This window comes from Sitophilus oryzae, unplaced genomic scaffold (genome assembly GCF_002938485.1).
Source record: "Sitophilus oryzae breed Bouriz unplaced genomic scaffold, Soryzae_2.0 scaffold_857_pilon_pilon, whole genome shotgun sequence".
NCBI classification, from domain to species: domain Eukaryota; kingdom Metazoa; phylum Arthropoda; class Insecta; order Coleoptera; family Curculionidae; genus Sitophilus; species Sitophilus oryzae.
Genome location: NW_022147480.1, coordinates 605,364 through 629,393, shown reverse-complemented (window position 1 = coordinate 629,393; position 24,030 = coordinate 605,364). Strand labels below are relative to the sequence as shown.

At 33.4% G+C, this 24,030-nt stretch overlaps 1 protein-coding gene across 1 annotated transcript; it reads right to left on the bottom strand.

Moving 5' to 3' along the window:
- Nucleotides 1-9,571: 9,571 nt before the first annotated feature.
- Nucleotides 9,572-16,248, bottom strand: LOC115890005 (heat shock cognate 71 kDa protein-like). The gene is made up of 8 exons (XM_030910116.1): nt 15,931-16,248; nt 14,903-15,061; nt 14,713-14,823; nt 14,255-14,533; nt 13,760-14,089; nt 13,533-13,700; nt 12,183-12,424; nt 9,572-10,168 (listed from the first exon to the last, which is right to left on the bottom strand). Exons 1-8 carry the CDS (start codon nt 16,076-16,078, stop codon nt 9,674-9,676), a joined length of 1,932 nt encoding a protein of 643 aa, XP_030765976.1. The 5' UTR covers nt 16,079-16,248; the 3' UTR covers nt 9,572-9,673.
- Nucleotides 16,249-24,030: the final 7,782 nt, after the last annotated feature.

Below are 24,030 nucleotides of genomic sequence, written 5' to 3'. Positions count from 1 at the left end.
ATAAGAACAAATAATACTAAAAACAGAATTAAATAAATGTTTATAAATAAAAAAGTACTTTCACTAAACATTATTTTTTAAGTAAGAATTTTACATAGAATCTTTCAAGTCGTCGGTGGCCGCGTGGTTAAAGCTAGCGATGGGAACTATCGAATGAATTAGACTATCGAATGGTTAATGAATGAATGATTTCAACTATCGAATGGTTTTATTCGAATAAAATCATTCATTCATTTGTAAACTAAAGCATATGTGACAACCTCGCCGTGCGACTAAATGGTTATCGTTGAGCCACGACTATCGAATGCTTTTGATAAATGAAATTTAGTATTCGTTTGGATTTTGTATGCGTCAGTGCATTATTGGTTCTTCCAAATTTTTATAACTTCGCCGTATAAATACTGTGCTATTTTTTGCGTTTATTAAAATAGTTAAAATACTAAAATAGTAGTTATTTTTTAATTTTATTTATTGACGATTGTGTGCATGTGCAGGTGGTCAAAATTTTTCCGATAATTTGTGTGGTTTTCCGTAGTCCGATCTTTCAATTATTTCATTTTATATGGTATATGGTCTATTTTTAATGGGAAATTTTGAGAAGTAGCAATTTTAAGAGAGATGAGATGAACTTACAATTAATTTTAAAAATACATATTTGTATTTTAGATGTTTTAATAATACCTATGAATTAGTTGGAACTTAATAATTATATTTAAGTAATGTGGTTAAATAAATGGTTATCGAACTCAAACTATGGGGTGAGAAAATTAAAATGAAAATTTTACACGTGCCAATTTAAAAAAAAAAAGTTAACGATGTTTGTATTTTGTTTATGCTAATTCTCTTACATGTAGTTTTTGCGAAGAAATATTTCATTTATTTTTAAAGTAAATGCCAGTAAAAGTAAATATAATTTTTAAATAGTAATATAAAGCACCTAATATAAATAATTTTGATTTCTAATTTTTTATTTATATTTTCCTTCCATTACACCGCTTGCTTAGAAAATTAATAAATGTTTATATTTCATGATTTTAAAATTTGTTGTTAATATAACAAATTAGTTCTGTAATTATTATTATTTAATAAACCAACGTTGCCAAAAAAAAAATTAGAGACTATATTATTTTTAAATAGGATCTAATATAAATAATTTTGACATCTAATTTGTTGTTTATATTTTGCTACTACTTAAAAAAAAAAATATTTATATTAAATGATTTTCAATTTTGTTGTTAATAGGTATAACAAATTATTACTGTTATTATTATTTATTAAACCAGTCTTTGCTTAAAAACATTAAAAATAATTTTCCTACATCCAAAATAACAAGTATTATTGCAGTGTAACAACAGAATATTAATAAAAAAATGCAGAATATATAGACATACTATCCCTAACTAACTAAAGCCAAACAATAATATTCTTTGCTAATATCAACTAATACAAAAATATGGCAACAGCGCCCTTCATAATGTATTTTCTGTGTAAATACTAGCACCTCAATAAAAAAAATAATGTGTCCTTATCTATATATGACTCCGCAAAAATCAAAGATGCCGGCTTCTTTCATAGCATTGCCACCGACCTGCTTTCTCGGAAAGAAACCTACGTCGCCGGGCGACAACTAAAATTCAGTTAATATTTTATTATAATCGATCCTGACGAATAAATGAATTTCATAAATGAATGAATTTTATAATGACTGGTTTTTGCTGCCGAATTACTAGAATACAATATTTCAAGGCAGATGACGGATCTATTCGATAATTTTTATTCGAATAGTTTTCAACGAATGTTTTCTTACTAACTATCGAATTATTCGAATGAATTGCAACTATCGAATGTTTCGATAGTATTCATTCGATAGTTCCCACTACTAGTTAAAGCGTTAGGACTTTACGCTGCTATGACGTTGGAGCCGTAGTAAGGCAGGTTCGAATCCCAGTCAAGGCGACTTTTTCTTAATCGTTTTTTTTAATTTTTACATATTTATATTTTCTTTTTACATATTTATTTTTTCTTTTTACATATTTATTATTGATTAATACAATTTTTAGTAATGTGTTTCTTCATTTTTTTAAACTACTTATACGCGCATTCAAAATTTCAGCTAAATCGGAAAAATAGTTTCTAATAATATAGTGTTTAATGTTGTATAGATAATGAATGGTACGGAACCCTTCGTGCGCGAGTCCGACTCGCACTTGACCAAATTTTTTATTAAACCACTCTGTATCGTTTCTATATAATCTTTAATATAAATAAAAAAGTATTTGCTTGGTTGGTTTTTCGAATCTTTTTGCCGAATGCCACAACCATTCCCCCAAGATAACGTTATGCGTCTGTGGCTCGTAACTTCTTCGTTTTACTGTCGTACCAGCAGCGGAATTACCCCGTTTTCGGGCCGTATTTCGTTGATATCTGCCCACGGCGCTGGTACCGTACCGGTCCTTAATGGTCCGCGGGATTTCGATTTGTTACATTGTAAAGAAGGTACGTTTATCGCTGTACGCCCGGGTCCACTCTTTCGGATTACAGGGTTTTATTGTGTTTTTATTGCTGACGATGTTTTAAATTAACATGCTTACTTATAACGCACGGACGGTACCATCGCCAACAAGGTTTATGGTTGCGATTCGCGTTCGAATGGTATTTACATTTGGAAAAAGGCAAAAGGAAGAAATGTTCGTATAGTCGCAAATCGCAAGCTGTTTTATTTTTAAAAGTGAAAAATATTTTTTAAGAATTTCGATGGTTTAACTTTTATTATGGTTTTAGATGGTACACCCTTTATAATATACCAACGCCATAGGATTAGCATTAAAAAGAGTGTTTTCCTAGTAATTTCTAACATTCACTAGTGAAAGTAACATTTACTAAAGGTTGCCAGTAAAAGTTATTCTATTGTACAGAGTGTATTGTACTAATGCGAGTGTGGTGAGGAGGAATGTTGGTGGAAGTTAGAACAAATGAAACTTTTAAGAATATTGGATCACTTCAATATTCAAGCTGATCCACATATCTTAAAATTACAATTTACTTCTTTAGTATATTTATTAAAAATTATAGAAAATAACCAAATATATATATATATAAACGGGATTTGGTATAAGTATTTGATACTTTTTTCCAACTACAGCCTATTGCTGCCTTCCCGTTACCCTACGCCACACGTCTCGATTTAGTGCGTCATCAGCTTCTAGGTTACGAGCTTCCATTGCTTCCTTAACCGTTCCGTTCCAGGATTTTCTAGGTCTGCCTCTCTTTCTTCTACCCGGGAGTCCATTGAAAAACTTTTCTTGGCCACCTGTTCTCCGGCATACGTAGAACATGTCCAAACCACTTTAAGCTGGATTTTTCAATTCGATCTAGCACTGTCTCCTCCGATGCATTCATGATACATCTGACCTCGATGTTTGTCTTCTTTTCCATCCTAGATATATACCTGCGCACCTTTTAAGAGTCCATTTCAACAACTTGGATTTTGCGCTTCGTATCTGCACTCAAAGTCCACAGCTCTGAACCATAGCAAAGAACTGACTCCACCAATGTTCGTCCAAGTCTTTTTTTGGTTGTTGCAGACAAGTTTCGGTCCCACCAGAGGCTATTAAGACAACCAATAACTTGTTTGCTCTTCTGAATTCGGGTTTGTATTTCTTCTTTGCCCAAACCCTCGTTGTTGATAGTAGCACCCAGGTATTTAAATTTGTCTACTTGTTGAATATGGACGTTATCATCTATGAAGTCTTCAAAACAAGCGGTGAAATTGACAGCTAAGTATTCTGTCTTTTTTAGGCTAACCTGAAGTCCCCATTTGTTATATTCTTGGTAAAGCCTCTTAGTCATGAACTCCAGATCGAAAGAGTCCTTCGCAATCATGACCTGATCGTCTGCAAAGCTCAGAGTAAACAGTGTATCTTCCCCAATGGGTATTCCCATGCCTTAGCATCTCCTCTTCCATTCCCTAAGGGCTACTTCAACGTAAACATTGAAGATTAGAGGTGATAAGCTGCATCCTTGTCGCAACCCTTTTGTGGTATTTATTGGATTGGATAGCCTGTGTCCTATCTTAACGTACGCTTTATTTTCTTTATAGATCTCTTTTATTATCTTAAGTAGGGGTCTATCTACTTCTAAAATATTCAAAGCTTCCCATATCTTGTTGCGAGGAATAGAGTCGTACGCTTTCTGAAAATAACCAAATAACCTTCTAAATATTAAAAGGGAAAACATAGGAAACATTTTAAAGTGTACAAAACAATTAAAAAAAACATTCATAAACATAAGATTACTTATTGGTATACAATGTTTTTTTAATATAGTTCTTCATCGTGGCCAAAATAAAGTATGTCCGAATTTTCTTCAACTGGAGTTATTCGTTTATTCAAACCCGTTATTTCAAGCATATCAAAACGTTTAATAAGTTCATAGTCACTAGGTTCCTTAATATATTTTTCTCTTGCACGCTTAACTTTTGCTATGACTTCATTATATTGCAGAAATGAAAAACAAGCACTATTAAAATACATTTTTGCGTTTGCCTAGTTTACCTTAATTTTTCACAGAAAATTTCTTCCTTAGGGAAAATACCGCACAGCACTTTTTACAACAACGATAACAAAACAATTAAACATAACCACAAAAAACAGGCAGAGCGAATTTATGCCACATGTCTGTCAACACTGCCAACGTTTAGCCCAGTTTAATAAATAATAATAAATAAATAAATGCCTTTATTGTCAAATTTTTTTACAATTTGTAGACAAAGGTAAAGTAAACAAACAAAGTAAAGAAACAAACAAACAAAAGAGAATACGAAACAATTATACAAATTACATTGTCAGTCTTATTGTTTAAAATAAACATTTCTAAATGTTTACAATGCCAAAGAATAAAAAAATAAAAATAAGATTCAAAAATATTTATGTTTATAGTAAATATATTAATAGCAAACATTAGACCAGTGTTTACAAGATCAAATTCGATTATCAAAATATAAGTCATTTACGGCGCAGAAAGCCTTGTCTAGTAAATAAGATTTCAATGCTTTGCGAAATGAAGAAAATGATGTTATGGATTTGATCTCAAATGGCAGGTGATTGTGCATTTTTTTCGAGTTGTAATAATATTGAACTTTTAACTAACTCTGAGCGTGGAGTAGGTAGATAAAGATCTTGCTCCGCGTTCCTGAGTGGATAAGTGTGAGATGGCCTTTCTTGAGAAGCTGATTCATGCTTACGTATTAGGCAAACGGATTCAAATATAAATAAGGAAGGAAGACTTAATATTTTTAATTTTTTAAAAAAGTCCTGGCAGTGAGTTCTGCCGTTTAGTCCCAGTGAATATCGAAAAGTTCTCTTCTGAAGCTTGAAAATGCGGTCAAATTGAGTCGCACAACACGTACCCCAGAATGGAAGGGCATATCTGAGGTGCGACTCAAAACTGCATAATAAACAGTTCTAGCCACTGACAAATTAAGCTCCTTAGAAACAGATCTTATGCAAAACAGGCAGAACTTAATTTTTTCGACAAAGCGTCGATATGCATGTCCATTTTAGAGAATTGTCTACAACAAGCCCTAAGAATTTTACAGATTTTACGACGTCAATGGTGGTGTTTTAAGTACAAAAGGCTGCAACGAGTTTTTATACGACAAAGCTTTAGTTTTAGAAATGTTGAGACTCAGGAGGTTCGAATCGCACCAAGATTTAAAGGTGATTAAGTCATTTGATATAATCCTATGAAGTGCCGTTATCCTTATATTGCCTATTATTCAACTTATCCTTATTTATCCTTATATTTTACCTACATGTGACAACAGCGCTAACTGAATCTTTCAAACTCGCTGCTTTCGTCCGGGGAATGCTAGCATTCAAAGTTGGTTTCAAAAATAGCTGGCGTAGTCTTAGCAAATCAGTGAATGTGAGGTTTTACTAGTAATTATTAACAATTACTGATTTCCAACTTTTACTGTAACATCTCCATCATCAAAGAATAAATGTTTTTTTCGAGTATGTTTTATAAAAACTGTGTGCAAAGGAAGATCGCCTGGCTAGCTGAGCAGATAGCTTTGTCGAATGCAATTTAAGGACGGGCTCTCGACGACTACTGGCAGTTGGTTATTGGATTTGCTCGATTTTCACAGCCAGCGTCTGATGGCTTTCCGAGTTTTCGTCATCGTCGAAGGACGAAGTGGAAAAATAAAGAAAAAGTGGGAAAATCCAAGCGAGGCGCGCGGTTATTGAGTATATCGGAACGAATCATCTCGTTCTGCTGTATGTCTCGATGAGTTTGAACGAAAAATTTAACGTTTAAAAACAGCGCGCACTTATTACGCTGGATAAAGTCTGGGTTTTATGTTTTTTTTTTCATTTTTTCTACTTTTATTAGTCGGGACATTTATTTCGTTTGTACATTGTTAGCAGTTTAGTTTACCCCGCACATTTGACAGCATTTAACTTTTTAATTTTTTTTGGTCAGGCAATTCATTAAATAAACACAGTATACAGTATGTCCCCGGATTGTCTTTAGAAGGGGAAAACTTTTTTATTATTGATATTATGAGAAAAATGCATTCTTCCTAAAAATTTAAATACCGTTTATAATTTTCCAAGTTTCCATATCCCGATTAATACTTAAAGTTTACTACTACTACTATTGCCATTACTCGCTGCTGACGAGTATTTGACACGCATCAGAAGATGGTTAAGCAAGACGTTTTCTTTCATGAGCTTTTCTGTGACTGAAAAGCCCGATACGCGATGTTATCTCTCTTCCCCACTCCGGATATTCAAAAATCCCATTGCTTTGTTGCCTCTTTAGTTAACTGAGTTTACAATCCTTCTCCATTGCGTTCTATTGTCCGCTACTTTTCCCACTAATACTGCGTGCTTATTTCCTTTAAATTTTCGTGGAAAATATTCTTGTACCTTTTAAGTTGTCCACCCGGTTTCCTCTTACCGTCTAGAAGCTCACAGTAAAGAAAAGATTTTGGTAGGCGGTTTTCTTGCACCCTGCATACGTGACCAGCCCATGAACAATTTGGTTCCATATAACATGGTGAGAATTATTATTCTACAAGTCTACAAGCTCACCGTAAACAAGAGATCGAATTAAAGTTTACACATGATAACTGGCAGACCCAAAATTGTTGTGCAGCATATACTACGACACATTGCAACGTATGTTACCTCCACTATATTCATATCGTCGGCTGTATGACGAAAAGGCGTATCTCGATTTTGGCTACTTTTCAGGAGAGCAATTTAAAGAAAATCACTTACATTATTTGGCCAAAAAATGTAAAGTCTTTAATTTTTTAATAACATTGGGGAAACGTTCTGAAGATAAATTGAGCGTAAATTCTAATAAATAATTTATTTTTAGTTGTTTAATAGAGATAGGCCTTTTTGTTATAATAATACTAAATTTATTTCCGAACGAATAATATACATAAGCTCATGTAAAATAAATTTAAAAATGATGGTAAAGTGTTCTTAATAAGGAAAAAAAAAATACAATATTCACATTATGGAATACACACAAGAAAATACAATACAACAAGAAAAAATCTGAAAATCACCAAAAAATCAGAAACAAATATTTTTAAATACTTTTATTCGCGTTGGATTAGATCAACTGAAATCAAAGACAATTTTCATTCCAGAAGCAAAGACAATAATCAATTAAAATATAATACAATAATTTCTATCTAGCTAATTTTAATAATATTGTTTTTAATACAAAAATACATTTTTTTAAGTAATATATTTTTAGTAATTATTTAGTTAATTGAGGGCATTAATACAGGGCATTTGAACTTACGGTCCATTTAATAAAAACCAAATTAAACAAAAACAAAACATGTTTCTTCATTCGTGCCTTTATGATACAAATAACTGTGGTAACACTTTCTGTTTTCCCTGTTCAATGATAACAAATTCGACTTCCATTCTACCTGTTTATGCTGGATGATGATAGGTACAATAAATAAAATTTTCCAAACATTGGCAGGGATGACAATGCCAATGACCTGACAATGATAATGAGATGAAAATTATTGTATTTTTCGGGCAAGTTTTTGGTTCGCTAAAATGTTCTTAGGGAAATTATGATTTCGGGAAATTTTCCATTAGAGCAATTTTCGTCTCGTTGTTTTGCTTTCGATCAATTTTCCTTCGGGCATTTATTCTCAGACAATCTCTTGCATACCCGATGCAGCTATGCGCAGAGTCTAGCTTATTCTAACAATGGTTTTTGGCAAAAAAACAGACTCAAAATCACACTGTAAAAGAGAACTGCTGCCATGATAGAAGTTTTATTTTGTCCCAAGCAACCATCAGAAAATAATTAGGTAGAATGGTGTGATTTTCTCTCGCAATGCATTTTCATAACTTAAAACAAAAGGATCTATCTCAAATTCCATCTTTCTTGTATATTATAACAATAATTGGTATAACAATTGATATAACAAAGAGCCCTATCTCAACATACGTCTCAAAAAGCCGACGATATAATCTGAAGTTGCTAAGAGATTAATACACGAAAGAGCTGGATAAATGTAGAGAGAAAACAAATAGAAGTAGAAAAAAAACGCTTTCACTTTTTTTGCGCAATTTATTTCGTAATTATAAACTTATCGGAGCGACGACGGACACAATAACTTTTTAATAACTCAGAAAATTATTCGGATCCATTGCCGTAATCCGACTTGACAGTTTAGAAGAAGAAAATATCGTCGAAAGATAGAAAAAAGACTGAGGAAAAGCGCAAGAAAATAAAAGCAAGAGCGGCGTACAGTTATATAAAGTTTGTTCTCCTCTAACGTCGAGTTATGGCCAGCTGGAGTCCCGTAGGTCCCTCTGATAAATGGGGACTACACGGGAGGAAAAATGTTTTCGCTAAGGTGAGATAAAGTTGGGTGTGGAAACTTGCGGGAAATTTCGTATTGGACAAAGGGGAAAAATGTGGTTTTATGGAGGTTTTGTCTCGGACATTCAATCCCAGTTTTATTCTATGTGCTTTCCTGAAATCCTAAAAGATTTTTTTTCATACTTATTAAATAAAATGTCTGATATTATTTTTATTTTCAAACATTAAAGACGGAAAGGATGTAATATTGCCTTTAAACCCCTTTTTTGTCAGTTTTATTGATTTTTTTTTAGTTTATGTTTTAAAAAAAAACAAAAACTAACGTAGAAATAACTTTGAAAGTAGTGTAATGTGGGGCTTATCAATCAAACTTACTTCTCTGACTGCAGTCAAGGGTAATAAAAGACCTTTATTGTCACATTCTCGTTCAAAATACTTTATCAGGGAAGCTACAAGCTTTGCTTCGATTGTTTAAATGCTTCGGCATATTTTCAACACACAATTTCGAGAAATGTAATACAAAAACTCGAAAATTTAGTTCTTAAAAGAACTGTTGTGCTTAAAAGTACAATTTTTAAAAAAAGACTACGAAAAAAAACGAGAATTACTCATAAATATTCCGTTGGATTAACGCCTGATTTCTTGAGTCGGTGGACAGACATTTTGCTGCCTTTTGAAAAAATAAATAAACATGCCATTCACGATGTTATGGTTTTATTTCTGTTATAATATTTACTTTTTCTAAATGTATGACCTTTATGCAACCTTTTATTCATTTCTCCATCTTCTTTTTGTTACTTCAATCCACTTCGTCAATGACCGGTCCATCGTCAGGCGACTGACTAGGAAAATCCCTCCCTGGAGGTTGCTGACCGCCCGTCGCAGAATACAGCCTCATCATCACCGGTCTACACACCTTCTCAACCTCCTCTTTCTTCTCAGCATATTCCCTCTCCGAAGCCTTGTCAGTATCCTTCAACCAATTCTCAGCCTTCTCACACGCTTTGATTATTTCGGTCCTTTCAGCAGATGTGATTCTGGATCCAATGGTCGGGTCCTTGACGATGCCCTTCATTTGATAGACATAGGACTCCAAATCGTTTTTTGCTGCAGCTGCAGCTTTCATTTCTTGGTCGGATTCTTTGAATTGTTCCGCTTCTTTGATCATTTTTTCAATTTGGCGCTTGTCTAGTCGGCCTTTGTCGTTGGTGATTCTGATGTCGTTCTGTTTTCCTGTCATTAGTTCTTTGGCTTGGACAGTTAGGATGCCATTGGCGTCGAGATCGAATGATACCTAGGTAATAATAAGAATTAATATTGATAAAAAGCATATACAGGGTTGTTTACTACACACGATACGGAGTATTGTAGCTAAACGATTAGATTTTTACAAATTGTAAGTTTTGGGTTTGTTGAAGGACTATTAGAGCTACAATTTAAAAATAATTTTACAAGATACAAAGTGTCCCAAATAAGTAAAAAATTTTATAGTTTTATTTTTTAAATGGAACACCCTGTATATTATTCTATTTTTAGATTCTACGATTGAAATAAAGGTATATTTGATTAAGTTTTATCACACTTAAACTTTCCGTTTTTGAAATATTTTCAATTTTGTGAAACTGGAGTAAAAAAATTAAGGCTTCATTTCTCCCAGGGTATCAAAGTTTTTAATACTAAATATTAACTGAAGATTATTTATTGGTCAGATATTGTGTTGCAATAAAAAAAATTATACTTCCTTATAGAGAGTGTCCAAATTTTTTTATTAAATAATTACTATCTTTAAACGGCAAAATGAAATGATTTTTGACTTTTCTTTATAATACTACTCGCAGTTTTGCTAAACGAAACGCAGATTTAATTTCAAATTTTTCAAAGAAAACTAGACGAAGAAATATAATTGAAAATGACAAATGTCGGGTTTGAAAAGAAAAATCTCTTAATCCACACATTGAAATTTCAAGAAGCTTAATGCAAAAAAAATGGATACTATTACATGTTCTTTTAATTTTATTTGAAGATCGAGAAGGTTAGATTTCATCCTTTTTTCCCCAAAAAAATTGGTAGGCATTACAAATTCGCTAATTTTAATACGAACAAAGCCGGTACAGAATTTATATTCGACTTTCCCTTTCATGTCGGATATCCTACGCGATCCCTTGCCTTTCATTTCTTACTCTAATTTAATTTATTCTCATAATTAATTAGAGCTATATTCGGGGCCATTGTGAGGCCCTTTTGCCGTTCGAGGTATTAATTTCGCTTCCACAACTTCGGCAAAAGAAGAAGAAAAAATGTGGAGATAAAGAGGAAAGGGAATAAAATGACAGAGAGATCTGTCTAAATGGGATTTATTTATAAATTATTGCGACGATCTCTTTTATTAAGTTTTATTAGATGGTGAAAAACAAATTTAATTATTCCAGTCTGATAATATTTTATTTGGCTTATTGCTTTTAGTTGTTTTGGTCTTTGAAAGGCAACGATTGTCTAGAAATATTGAGACAAGACAAAAAAATTGTGCCTTTTTTGTTACTAAATTTATTTAAAGTTGTTATTATTTGTTGGATCTGGCTCAAAAATAATAGTTATTTTTTATACAAGACCGAAAAATTCGACCGAAAAGATTAATTAATGATGAATTAATTTCGGGAGACGATAATGCAATTTTATCGTCGTCTATAAAACAATATTTTTTTTCTGTAGCGAGTTACATTTTAAAAAATATTCAGAAATTATTATTTCAAGGAATTTATTACAAGTAGAAAAATATTGTGCTGGGTTGGCGTTGGTTTCTATGTAATTTGACAAATAAATACAGCTGTCTCTTTAGTTGTCAGTTTTGAGTCAATATTTTTTAATTCTCTTTCGTGTCGATTGCTGCAATTTTAACAGTTGCTATGGAAAAAAAATATATAATATCTTCCTCAGAATTAAACTTATAGTTCATATCAAATAAACTTTTAATCACGTGATTAGCTTGACCGGCACAGCGTTACCCATTTTTACATATTTTCTTTTAATCAAAATATATTAGGAAACAAAAATAAATTAATTATAGAATATATAAACACTTATTATTTACATCAACAAAACTTCCCAACATTTAAGGGACATAAAGGGCCATTAGTACCGCTTTACCGTTCAAAATATTCTAATAAAGTTGCAATATGTTTTTACGGCTATTAAGCTATCTTTTACAATTCGCACTAAAAGAGGTTCTAAAAAGAACAATGTTCGACTGCAAGATCTGCTAGTAAAAATGTTTAAGCTTGGAGGAAGCTAAAATATTGAATTTCGCTCACCTCTATTTGTGGAATACCTCTTGGTGCTGGAGGTATCCCAGATAAATCAAATTTCCCCAGTAAGTTGTTGTCCCTAGTCATGCCTCGTTCCCCTTCAAACACTTGAATAAGCACACCTGGCTGGTTGTCACTATAGGTCGAGAAAATTTGAGTGTGCTTGGCTGGTATCGTACTGTTTCTCTTTATTATCACCGTCATTACACCTCCGGCAGTCTCAATGCCCAGTGACAGAGGTGTGACGTCTGAAAATGTAGAAACAATACTAAATTTTGGTCCAGATTTTTCCATTATTATAACAGGAATTAAAAAGAAAATTAAAAAAGGGTAAAACAATATGACAAAGTTTATTTCGAGTTTTTCAAATAAGTTTCACTCTTTGAATAAAAAGACTAAGGAAGGAGCATATCAAACATCTTAGGTCCACCCCGATGGGACTCAAATATGGCCGACTTAAATTCCGGTTTATCAGTGCCGTTCTAATTTTATTTAAAAAATGTAAAACTATGATGTAGGGTAGACGTGGGCTAGACTCAATAATTTTTTTTTATTTTACGTTGTAAATAATGTTGGTAGTTCTTAAAATTGTTATAAAAACATATTAATATAACAAAAATAGATGTTTTAATAATTATTTATTAACACAAACATCCGATACGCTACTGAAGCAGGTAAGTCAAATTGACGTATTTAAATTCTTTGACATCTAATCTTTAACAAGTAGTAAATAAAAGCAAAAATGCAAGAAAAAATATATAATTAGTTAATTTAAGTGAATTTCATAAATGATCGGTTTACTACACGTATGTATATTATATAGTCACTTACTAGCGAAAAGTTGTTCCATTATTTCACTCGATTTTTGCCGAGATCTACCGCACGCTACACAACCAACTATTTTAGAGTCTTTTTCGATAAATCGCGATAGTGTCACTGTTAATTTAAGTTCTGCCACAATTTCCATCCATATTTACTACCTCTATACAACTATTAATAGTAGAATAAATAATAAATAACATAAAATAAGCTTCGTAAAGACTGACAAATCCACAAAATTTCAAATCAAATTCAAATGTGTCAAATGAATCGTCAAACAGAACTGTCAAGGATCCACACCCTAGAGTCCTTTTTCCGCCCACCATGCATGAATACATGGATAGCACTATGCTACTTCCTTAGTCTTCTTATTCAAAGGTTTCACTAAAAGCAGGCTTCAATCTCTATACTTATAATATTCGATTCTAAATTAGCACAATCTCAGAAAAAAGTGGGATTGACTTGAAGATTTAAGAGCGCTTTAAAAGCTTGTTTGTTACACTCAAAATTAATAATTGGTAAGTAGTCAATAATCACCTAAAAGTAAAAGGTCTTTAACAGTTTCGTGTGTATCTCCATCCAAAATGGCGGCCTGGACAGCCGCACCATATGCTACAGCCTCGTCTGGATTAATAGACTTGTTTAATTCTTTACCCTTGAAGACTCCTTGCAACAGAGACTGAATTTTCGGAATTCTCGTTGAACCTTGAAGGAAACACAGTAAAAAAAATTTGAATCTATCTCAAATAAGTTTAAATCTTTACCTCCGACTAGTACAACATCATCTATTTGTTCTTTCTTCAATTTAGCATCTTTCAGAGCTTTCTCGACAGGCCCTAATGTACTGAGGAGAATATCAGAGTTCAGTTCTTCAAATTTTGCTCTGCTTATGTTAGTGTAAAAATCATTATTGTCATGTAACGAGTCGATTTCTATAGAAGCTTGTGTCGAAGTTGATAAGGTTCTTTTAGCCCTTTCACAAGCTGTTTGAAGTCGCCTCAATGCCCTTTTGTTACCAGTTAGATCAGATTTATACTTCTTTTTGAACTCGTCTTTGAAGTATTGTACCATTCGGTTATCTATGTCCTCTCCTCCTAAAAAAAATATTTTCTCTGAATTTATAAAGATGAAATACACATGTCCAAAGTTAAGGATATATTGGGTAAAAAAATTATGTCTCAATACAGTTTGATAGAGAGTAAAATAATTTTCAATTTCCTTAAATTTTGGACTAGCGTTTATATTAATTATTATTGAACCTAAGTGAGTATCTCCCGACGTGGATTGTACTTCAAATATTCCCTCAGCTATAGCCAGGACAGAGACATCGAATGTACCCCCTCCAAAATCAAAAATTAGTACGTTTCGATCTTTTTGACCCTTTTTATCTAATCCATAAGCTATGGCGGCTGCTGTGGGTTCATTTATGATTCTTTGGACGTCTAGGCCGGCTATTGTACCGGCATCTTTGGTGGCTTGGCGTTGGGAGTCGTTGAAATATGCTGGTACTGTGACAACTGCTTTGGATACATATCCACCTAAAAAAGTTTTGATGTTTTTGTGACATTGTAATTTTTCAAGTATTGTATTGTAGGTATTCTGATACAAAATGGGATATAAACGAACATGAATCTAAACAATACAGAAATTTCAAGTAATAATATACTATCACATCCAAAAATAATAATTTTATTATATCAGTTAAATTGAATTGTACCTGTATAAGATTCGGCTGTTTCCTTCATTTTTGACAGTACCATAGCTGATATCTCTTCAGGAAAAAACGTCATAGTTTCATTTTTGTATTTTACTTTAATTTTCGGTTTTCCTTGGAACAGAAAGTCATATCATTCGAAGATTTCATTATATTTTATTTGGTTCAATTAACATTATGATGATTGAGGTACCTTTATCATTAATAACTTCAAAAGGCCAGTTTTTCATGTCTGTTTGTACCATTGGGTCATCGAATTTTCTTCCAATGAGTCTCTTGATTCCATACACTGTATTGGATGGGTTCATAGCTCCTTGAGATCTAGCAGCGTCTCCAATAAGTCGTTCAGTGTCTACAGAGGAATCATTATCTTATTCTATCATAGATTTAAAAATATAACATTTTTAAGTCTATGTATCCAAAATTTGTTACATCTTGAAAAATAATCTAAAATGTCAATATTCCATAGGTATATTGATAAATGAGGTCTAAAATATAAGAAAATGCATTTTCTACGAAAACTTGAAGAGCTATATAGCTAAATTAGAAGAGCTAGGCTGATTTTCGTAAAATATACAGGGTGTCCCACTTAAATTAAACAAGTTATTGCCGTTTTTTTTAATATAAATTTTTAGACACTCTGTATATGGTAGTATTATTTTTATTATTTCATCACAAAATCTAGTAAATAAAAAAACTCCAGTACAATAGTTGGCTTGAAAAACTTAAATGCTTCCAGAGAAATAAAGCATTAAATTTGTTACTACATTTTCACAAAATCGTAAATATCTCAAAAAAGGTAAGATTAAAGTGCGGTAAACCTTAATCAAATTTACCTTTATTTTAATCGTAGAAACTAAAAATATAATAATATACAGGGTGTTCCGTTTAAAAAATACATCTTTGATATTTTTTCTTTATTTGGGACACTCTGTAGCTTTTGAAAATAGTTTTAAATTGTAGGTTTAGTAGTTCTCCAACGATCCCAGCACTCACAATTTCTAAAAATCCAACCATTTGGCTACAATACTCCGTGTCGAGTCAGGTGAATAAACCTGTATAATATTTCACAGAGTTTGTAATATTTTTTTTACTAACGAACTAGAAATTATTAGAACCAAAATACTAACATTTATATGACACAATTTTCTATGAATCTTAATTATTGTTGGGTGCAAATTATTGGTTAATATGATTTGTATATACTTATAGAGTAGGTACCTGTAAAAGCCACGTAACTAGGGGTCGTACGATTGCCCTCATTGTTTGCAATGATGTCCACAGTACCGTTTTTGAAAATTCCAACCACAGAATATGTGGTGCCCAAGTCTATTCCAACTGATGGTGATGAAGGTGCGTATGATGCCATGTTTGAACACTAATGCTTATGATGATTTTTTTTCTTAGGTGAAACTGGAGATTTTGGTGAACATAATGAGAAGAATGATTAATGATTCAAATGTGAATTTGACATGATGTACGTCAATTTCAAAATTTATTTTGATTGAATTTTGTGTCACAATGAAGTATTGTTCAGTTTAAACCATCTAAACAATATACCGTGTGTTGCATAGGCGACCTGGACAGAGGAAATTTGATGTAAATTTTAAAAATGTTGAATAAGTTTTTATATCTCTTCGGGGATGGGCCCGGAGTGGAAATAAACTCCGGTTTAAATTCCGGATTTGTTAGAAACGGCTCTCGAAACTTATTTTATCGTTTTAGATTAAAATCGGACCATGTTTCATTTTTATCCTTTTCCGAAAAGCCAAAGGGCATATATTAATTTTAATTCGACGTGGGGAAAAAGCAATAAAAGGTCAAGGTCGATGTGGAGAACAAGGGATTAATATTTATGCCCTTTCTGCGTGAAATAGGAGGGTTACAATGTTGCCAGTTTGGAAATTTTGTCATTAAATTTGGGGAAAATATTACAGTAGTTTTAATTTTTGTATAAAAAGATTAGAAAATATAAGCTATCCATGTTTTCATGATCCATTTTTGACAGGTCTAGATGATGTTTTAATTAAAATAGGTCTCTTAAATCATCGTGGGTACCATGCTGTAATTTTTGTGGTCCATCTGCTGTCCGTTCTTCTTAGTGATGGGAATACCGATTCCACGTGAGTCGCGTTACAATAGCGACCATTCCAGAAAAATATCGCGACAAAATACCGCGATTTTGTAACCGAGGTTCCGACTTCTAAAAATATATCTAACTTATTTATTTTTGTAGATTAATGTAACTTTTATCCACCACTTATTTTCCAAATATCGAGTTTATAATTGTGTATAGACAATCAAATAGATATAAACAATAAAACTATATATAAAATATAAATTTTATTTTATTTTATTTGCTTTTGCGTTTCATCTTTCAAACAACACTATTTTATACCATGCCTAGTACATACCAAAAATCGCTATTTCGAAAGTAACTTAGCGACGAGAGCACCAACGCCAATAGCAACCGACCAAATCGCGACAGGCAAAACCGAAACCCTAGAGGCGCTCCAGCGACTGCTAGAACGAAGTACGTGGCCGCCGAGGTTGAGCGTTGATAATCAGTTACAGCAGTTACTTCTGTTCGCGACAGGAAACTAAAACTCTAGGAGCGCGACGGCTGGAGCGAAGTAGGTCGCCGCTGAGGTCGAGCGTCGATGCCCAGTTACAGCAGTTACTTCTGTTCGCGACAGGGAACTACAACTCTAGGAGCGCAACGGCTAGAGCGAATACGTCCCGACGAAATCGCGACGGCTGGAGCTAAACACGTCGCTATGCGGTTACTACGGTTCGAGCTAACTTCAAAGTGTAGTGTTTATTTCATTTCCTGTTACTGTAATTAGTAAACCTACAAAATATAATTATTACAGGTATAATAGTTGTCACATTGTTACGTTCTGAAGCGTTTCCTGACTCACCTGTAAAACTATTAAAATAGCGCTTATGTTTCGCCCCTGGATCCTTCAATTACTGTAAATATGTTTTTGTAAAAAAAGAAAAATCTGTATTGGAAATACAGATACAGCCATACTCATCGTTAAAAATTTAAAAAAAGTTGATCTCTTTTCAATAAAAAATACTTTACAACCAGCTTATATTAAAGAAACTTTGCCTCAAATTGACTTTACATTCTGGCGGAACTAATAAAAAAGAATAACTTTCCCGATAGCAATATTTTCATATACAGGCAAAATATTTAAGGAGCTTAGAAGGAGGGTCTTTGCGAAGAACTTTAGAAGTTCTTTATTATATAAAATGCTTCCTAAATATGAGGCAGAACATGGCTGCAAGATTTTGTTTATTATTTTAGGATTTTGGAGGTCTTTGAAGAAGATTCAAGTGTATAAAAAAATACTATATTATTCATATTTTTTGAGTTTATTTTTATTTTTTTTTAAATTTACCAACGCAATACGAATACATTATAAAAATTATACAGATCATACTGTGAATAGTTCTGACTGACAACGAAACCCATTAGCTAGCAACGGGGACGTCAATGTTAGTCGGGAACTATTCTGAACTAAAGACCTAGTTCAAGGAACTATTCCTCTGAAGGAACTAGAACTTAGGAACTAGATCCTCCCAAGGAACTGGAATTCCCAACTATAAGCTTTAGTTTTATAGAATTACTAGCGTGTACCCGCGACTTCGTTCGCGTGTTAAGCAGAATCGTGGTTAATCAATTACCGAACTTTCTGGAACACCCTGTATGATTTTTTTAAAAAATTCAAAACATGTAAAAAGCCAAAATAAATTATGCGTGTCCAATCGTTTTCCCGAAAGACTAACCGTTTTATAAATAACAAATATTGTAATATTTGAGGGGCGTTTCACCCTCTTGGAATTTGAAATTCGAGAAACCCCTCCTTATCGAAACTCTACACCCCACAGTCAATCCGTTTACCAAAAATCAGCTTTAAACGACAAGCAGCTTTGATTACTCATTGGTCATATTTTATGAAACACCCTGTATAAATTTTTAAAAAATCTTAAAATATGTAAAACAACAAAATAAAATATACGTGTTTAAGAGTTTTTCCGAAAAACTCACCGGTAAAATATTCTAATATTTGAGGGGTGGTTTCACCCCCTTAGAATTCGAGTTTCGAAAAATCCCTTCTTATCGAACCTCTACACCCTAAAGACAATCCGTTCTCCAAAAATCAGCTTTTATGTCAAGCGCTTTAAGCAGGATCGTGCTTAATCAATGACCAGATTTTTCGAAACACCCTGTATACATTTTTAAAAATCTTGGAAAAAAATGTAAATATGTAAAAAACAAAATAAAATATACGTGTTTAAGCGTTTTTTCGGAAACTTGACCGTTTTTTAAATAAAAATTATTGTAATATTTGAGGGGTGGTTTCACACCCTTGGAACTGGAATTTCAAAAAATCCCTTCTTATCGAACCTGTACACCCTAGAAACAACCTATATGCCAAAATTGAGCTTCTTACGTTGAGTGGTTTGAGCAGGATCGTGATTAATCAGTATGTCAGCCACTTAAGGATTTTATATATTAGTATAGCAGTTACGAATTACATAATTTAGAGTCTTCTAAGCCGCCCTTGGGCCTTCAAGGCTCGACCAAACACCGTACAAATGGAATTCCTTGCCGGCTAGACGCCGACCTTGACCGCAACGGCGGGCGTCTCGACGGACGCAAAAACGACGCTCGGCGTCTACCGGGATGCGAGGCAGACGGCGGCGGAGGCGTCGGCGTCTTTTCCGCAGGCGTCTGCTCCGGCTACTGCATAATTTAATGGCCAGGTGTCGTCAATATTTGATGGGGAAGCCTCTGTGTCTCGCCAGGTGCGCCACAGAGGGCGTTGGAGGCTGTTTTTTGCTATACCAAACAGAATTGTCTTAAAAGTCTATTACGCTGTACTTTGAGGTCGCTTTCAGGGGTCGGGTAAGGCCGGTGTGTGGCCGAAGGAAATATATATTATATTCTTGAAATCTGCCCAAGGCTTAGCCCGATCCTGTCGTTTTAGGCCACACCCAAAATTCCAAACACACGTGCTTTGATTAAGGCTTGATTAAGATTTGCAGAGCTTCAGCATTTGCCGTAACAGAGCGAGCAATTTGTTGCAAAACCATTATAAATGATATATCACTGTAATCAGAAAACTTCAATATATTTCGGTATTGTAACGGAATTTTAAACTATGGCTTTATTTTTTAGACCAAACATAAGAAATGTTTTGTTGATGTTTGATCATCAAAATCTTAAAAATAAAGAAGTTGTCTAAAAATGTGCTACAATACGGATATAGTATAGTCCTTTATCTTTAATTTCCTTCTTCATTTGTGTAAAAATACCTAGTCAGTTTTAGATAAAACGTCAAATGCCGAACTATTATTTTGCTATTTTTTGGAATTGTGAAATGGACTCTTAAAAGATATCTTAAAAAAAAACGGTATCTTAAAAAAACACCCTGTATACGTAGACACACATCAGCCGTGTCATTATCAACAGCAAGTCATCATCATCATAATCATACTGATTCCTTTTACGTACGGTATTTCAAAAAACTCTTCGTGTATACACAAAAGTACACATTTTTCTCTTTTTTTTCTGCGGTACCATCGTTTCTGTGGTACCGTCTCCTGATGGTACCTGAATGGGAGGCAGGCAATCAAGCACCAATTCGTAACTCGACCGCACCGAATTAAGACGAATGACGACGCCCGGTACGGCGTCAATTACCGTTGAACTTCGCGTGAGATGATGGTGAAAAAAGTACCAGCGAGGTAGGTAGGTACTGGGTACTGCCCAAAGAAAGACAAAATATTAATATCGCCTTGACATGAAAATTAAGCCGTATTAAAACTGTATCAAGTTGTTTATGTAAAAGATTTTTACTAAAAACTATCTAGTATAAAAAAATAGATAAAGAAAGAACCCAAGAATCTTACTCTTTAGTAACTCTAATGGTAAACTTGTGATGGACAAAAGTCTTTTATATTTCAAGAGGTCCAAGTTCAGCACAGTTTTCTCGATATAATTCGGTTTTAATATATTATTTTGATGATAATGTTATTTAATAGCGAATTTATAACCTCCAATCGAAGAATCATACTTCTTCAGCTAATGGTAAACTGCTGATGGACACATGCCATCCAGTTCAGAAGGACTCAGTAGAGGAAAGCTTGCTCGTTATAATTCGGTTTTAATATATTCTTTTGGTGATAATAATGTTATTTAATAATGAATTTATACCCTCCAGCACAAGAATCATACTTCTTCAGCTAATGGTAAACTGCTGATGGACACACGCCATCCAGTTCAAAAGAATTCAGTCCAGCAAAGTTTTCCGGTTATAATTCGGTTTTAATATATTCTTTTGAAGATAATGTTATTTATTAATGAATTTATACGCCACTACCGAAGAATCATACTTCTTCAGCTAATGGTAAACTGCTGATGGACACACGTCATCCAGTTTAAAAGGACCAAGTCCAGCAAAGTTTTCTCGTTATAATTCGGTTTTAATATATTCTTTTGAAGATAGTAATGTTATTTAATAATGAATTTATACGCCCAAACGAAGAATCATACTTCTTCAGCTAATGGTAAACTGCTGATGGACACACGCCATCCAGTTCAAAAGGACTCAGTCCAGCAAAGTTTTCTCGTTATAATTCGGTTATAATATATTCTTTTGATGATAATAATGTTATTTAATAATGAATTTATACCCTCCAGCCCAAGAATCATACTTCTTCAGCTTATGGTAAACTGCTGATGGACACATGCCATCCAGTTCAGAAGGGCCCAGTCCAGTAAAGTTTTCTCGTTATAATTTGGTTTTAATATGTTCTTTTAACGATAATAATGTTATTTAATAATGAATTTATTCCCCCCAACCGAAGAATCATACTTCTTCAGCTAATGGTAAACTGCTGATGGACAAACGCCATCCAGTTCAAAAGTACCAAGTCCAGCAAAGTTTTCTCGTTATAATTCGGTTTTAATATATTCTTTTGAAGATAGTAATGCTATTTAATAATGAATTTATACGCCACAACTGAAGAATCATACTTCTTCAGCTAATGGTAAACTGCTGATGGACACGCGCCATCCAATTCAAAAGGATCCAGCCCGGCAAAGTTTTCTCGTCATAATTCGGTTTTAATATATTCTTTTGAAAATAATAATGTTACTTATTAATGAATTTATACCCCCAAACGAAGAATCATACTTCTTCAGCTAATGGTAAACTGCTGATGGACACACGCCATCCAGTTCAAAAGGACCCAGTCCAGCAAAGTTTTCTCGTTATAATTCGGTTTTAATATATTCTTTTGATGATAATAATGTTATTTAATAATGCATTTATACCCTCCAACCCAAGAATCATACTTCTTCAGCTTATGGTAAACTGCTGATGGACACATGCCATCCAGTTCAGAAGGGCCCAGTCCAGTAAAGTTTTCTCGTTATAATTTGGTTTTAATATGTTCTTTTGACGATAATTATGTTATTTAATAATGAATTTATACCCCCCAACCGAAGAATCATACTTCTTCAGCTAATGGTAAACTGCTGATGGACAAACGCCATCCAGTTCAAAAGGACCAAATCCAGCAAAGTTTTCTCGTTATAATTCGGTTTTAATATGTTCTTTTGAAGATAGTAATGTTATTTAATAATGAATTAATACGCCACAACTGAAGAATCATACTTCTTCAGCTAATGGTAAACTGCTGATGGACACGCGCCCTCCAATTCAAAAGGATCCAGCCCGGCAAAGTTTTCTCGTCATAATTCTGTTTTAATATATTCTTTTGAAAATAATAATGTTACTTATTAATGAATTTATACCCCCCCAAACGAAGAATCATACTTCTTCAGCTAATGGTAAACTGCTGATGAACACACGCCATCCAGTTCAAAAGGATCCAGCCCAGCAAAGTTTTCTCGTTATAATTCGGTTTTAATATATTCTTTTGATGATAATAATGTTATTTAATAATGCATTTATACCCTCCAGCCCAAGAATCATACTTCTTCAGCTTATGGTAAACTGCTGATGGACACATGCCATCCAGTTCAGAAGGGCGCAGTCCAGTAAAGTTTTCTCGTTATAATTTGGTTTTAATATGTTCTTTTGACGATAATTATGTTATTTAATAATGAATTATACCCCCCAATCCAAGGATCATACTTCTTCAGCTAATGGTAAACTGCTGATGGACACATATGTCATCCTGTTCAAAAGGACTCAGTCCAAGAAAGTTTTCTCGTTATAATTCAGTTTTAATATATTCTTTTGATGATAATAATGTTATTTAATAATTAATTTATACCTCCCAATCCAAGAATCGTACTTCTTCAGCCAATGGTAAGCTGCTGATGGACACGTGCCATCTAGTTTAAAAGGACCCAGTCCAGGAAAGTTTTCTTGTTATACTTCGGTTTTAATGTATTCTTTAAATGATAATAATGTTATTCCATACAGTATTTATACCCTCCAACTGAATAATATTCCAATCCTCTCTCTTTCCACCTCAAAAACCACCCCCAAGTTTACCCATCACCTCCCGCTTGATTTAGGGCTAAAGTTCGGGCTAAACCACAAGCAACAATGCAAAAACTCGCCTATAAATAACCCTTTGAAGTTGCCTTGCTGTCCAATTCGGTAGGGAATCCCGGGAAAAAGCATCCCTTCGCTCTGCTGGGGTAATTGTTTCGAATTCTCCAAAGGCGCGGCGTATAAACGCGGGTAGGTTTTGTTTTATTTAAAAGAGATGACTTTTTGGAATATTTTTGTGGAATAATACTTTACGCTGATACGATGGGTCTTTTTGAAGTGGTTAATTGCATATGCCCGTCGTGAATGGGCTGTTAACTAAAGAAATGTATGCTATTAAGCTGGAAGACATAAATTATTATCTAGTAAAATTATTTTTTAATATATATATTTTAAAGAATTATTGATTTAAAGTGATAGTTATTTTAATAAAATATCAAAACTTAATTATAACTAAACAATTTAAAACTTGTATTCTTGAAGTGAATGGCATCTGCCCATTAGCAGTTTTCCATTAGCTGAAGAAGTATGATTCTTCGGTTGTGGGGTATAAATTCATTATTAAATAACATTATTATCATCAAAAGAATATATTAAAATCGAATTATAATGAGAAAATTTTCCTGGACTGTGTCCTTCTGAACTGGATGGCACGTGTCCATCAGCAGCTTACCATTATCTGAAGAAGTATGATTCTTGGATTGGGGGGTATAAATTCGTTATTAAATAACATTATTATCATCAAAAGAATATATTGAAACTGAATTATAACGAGAAA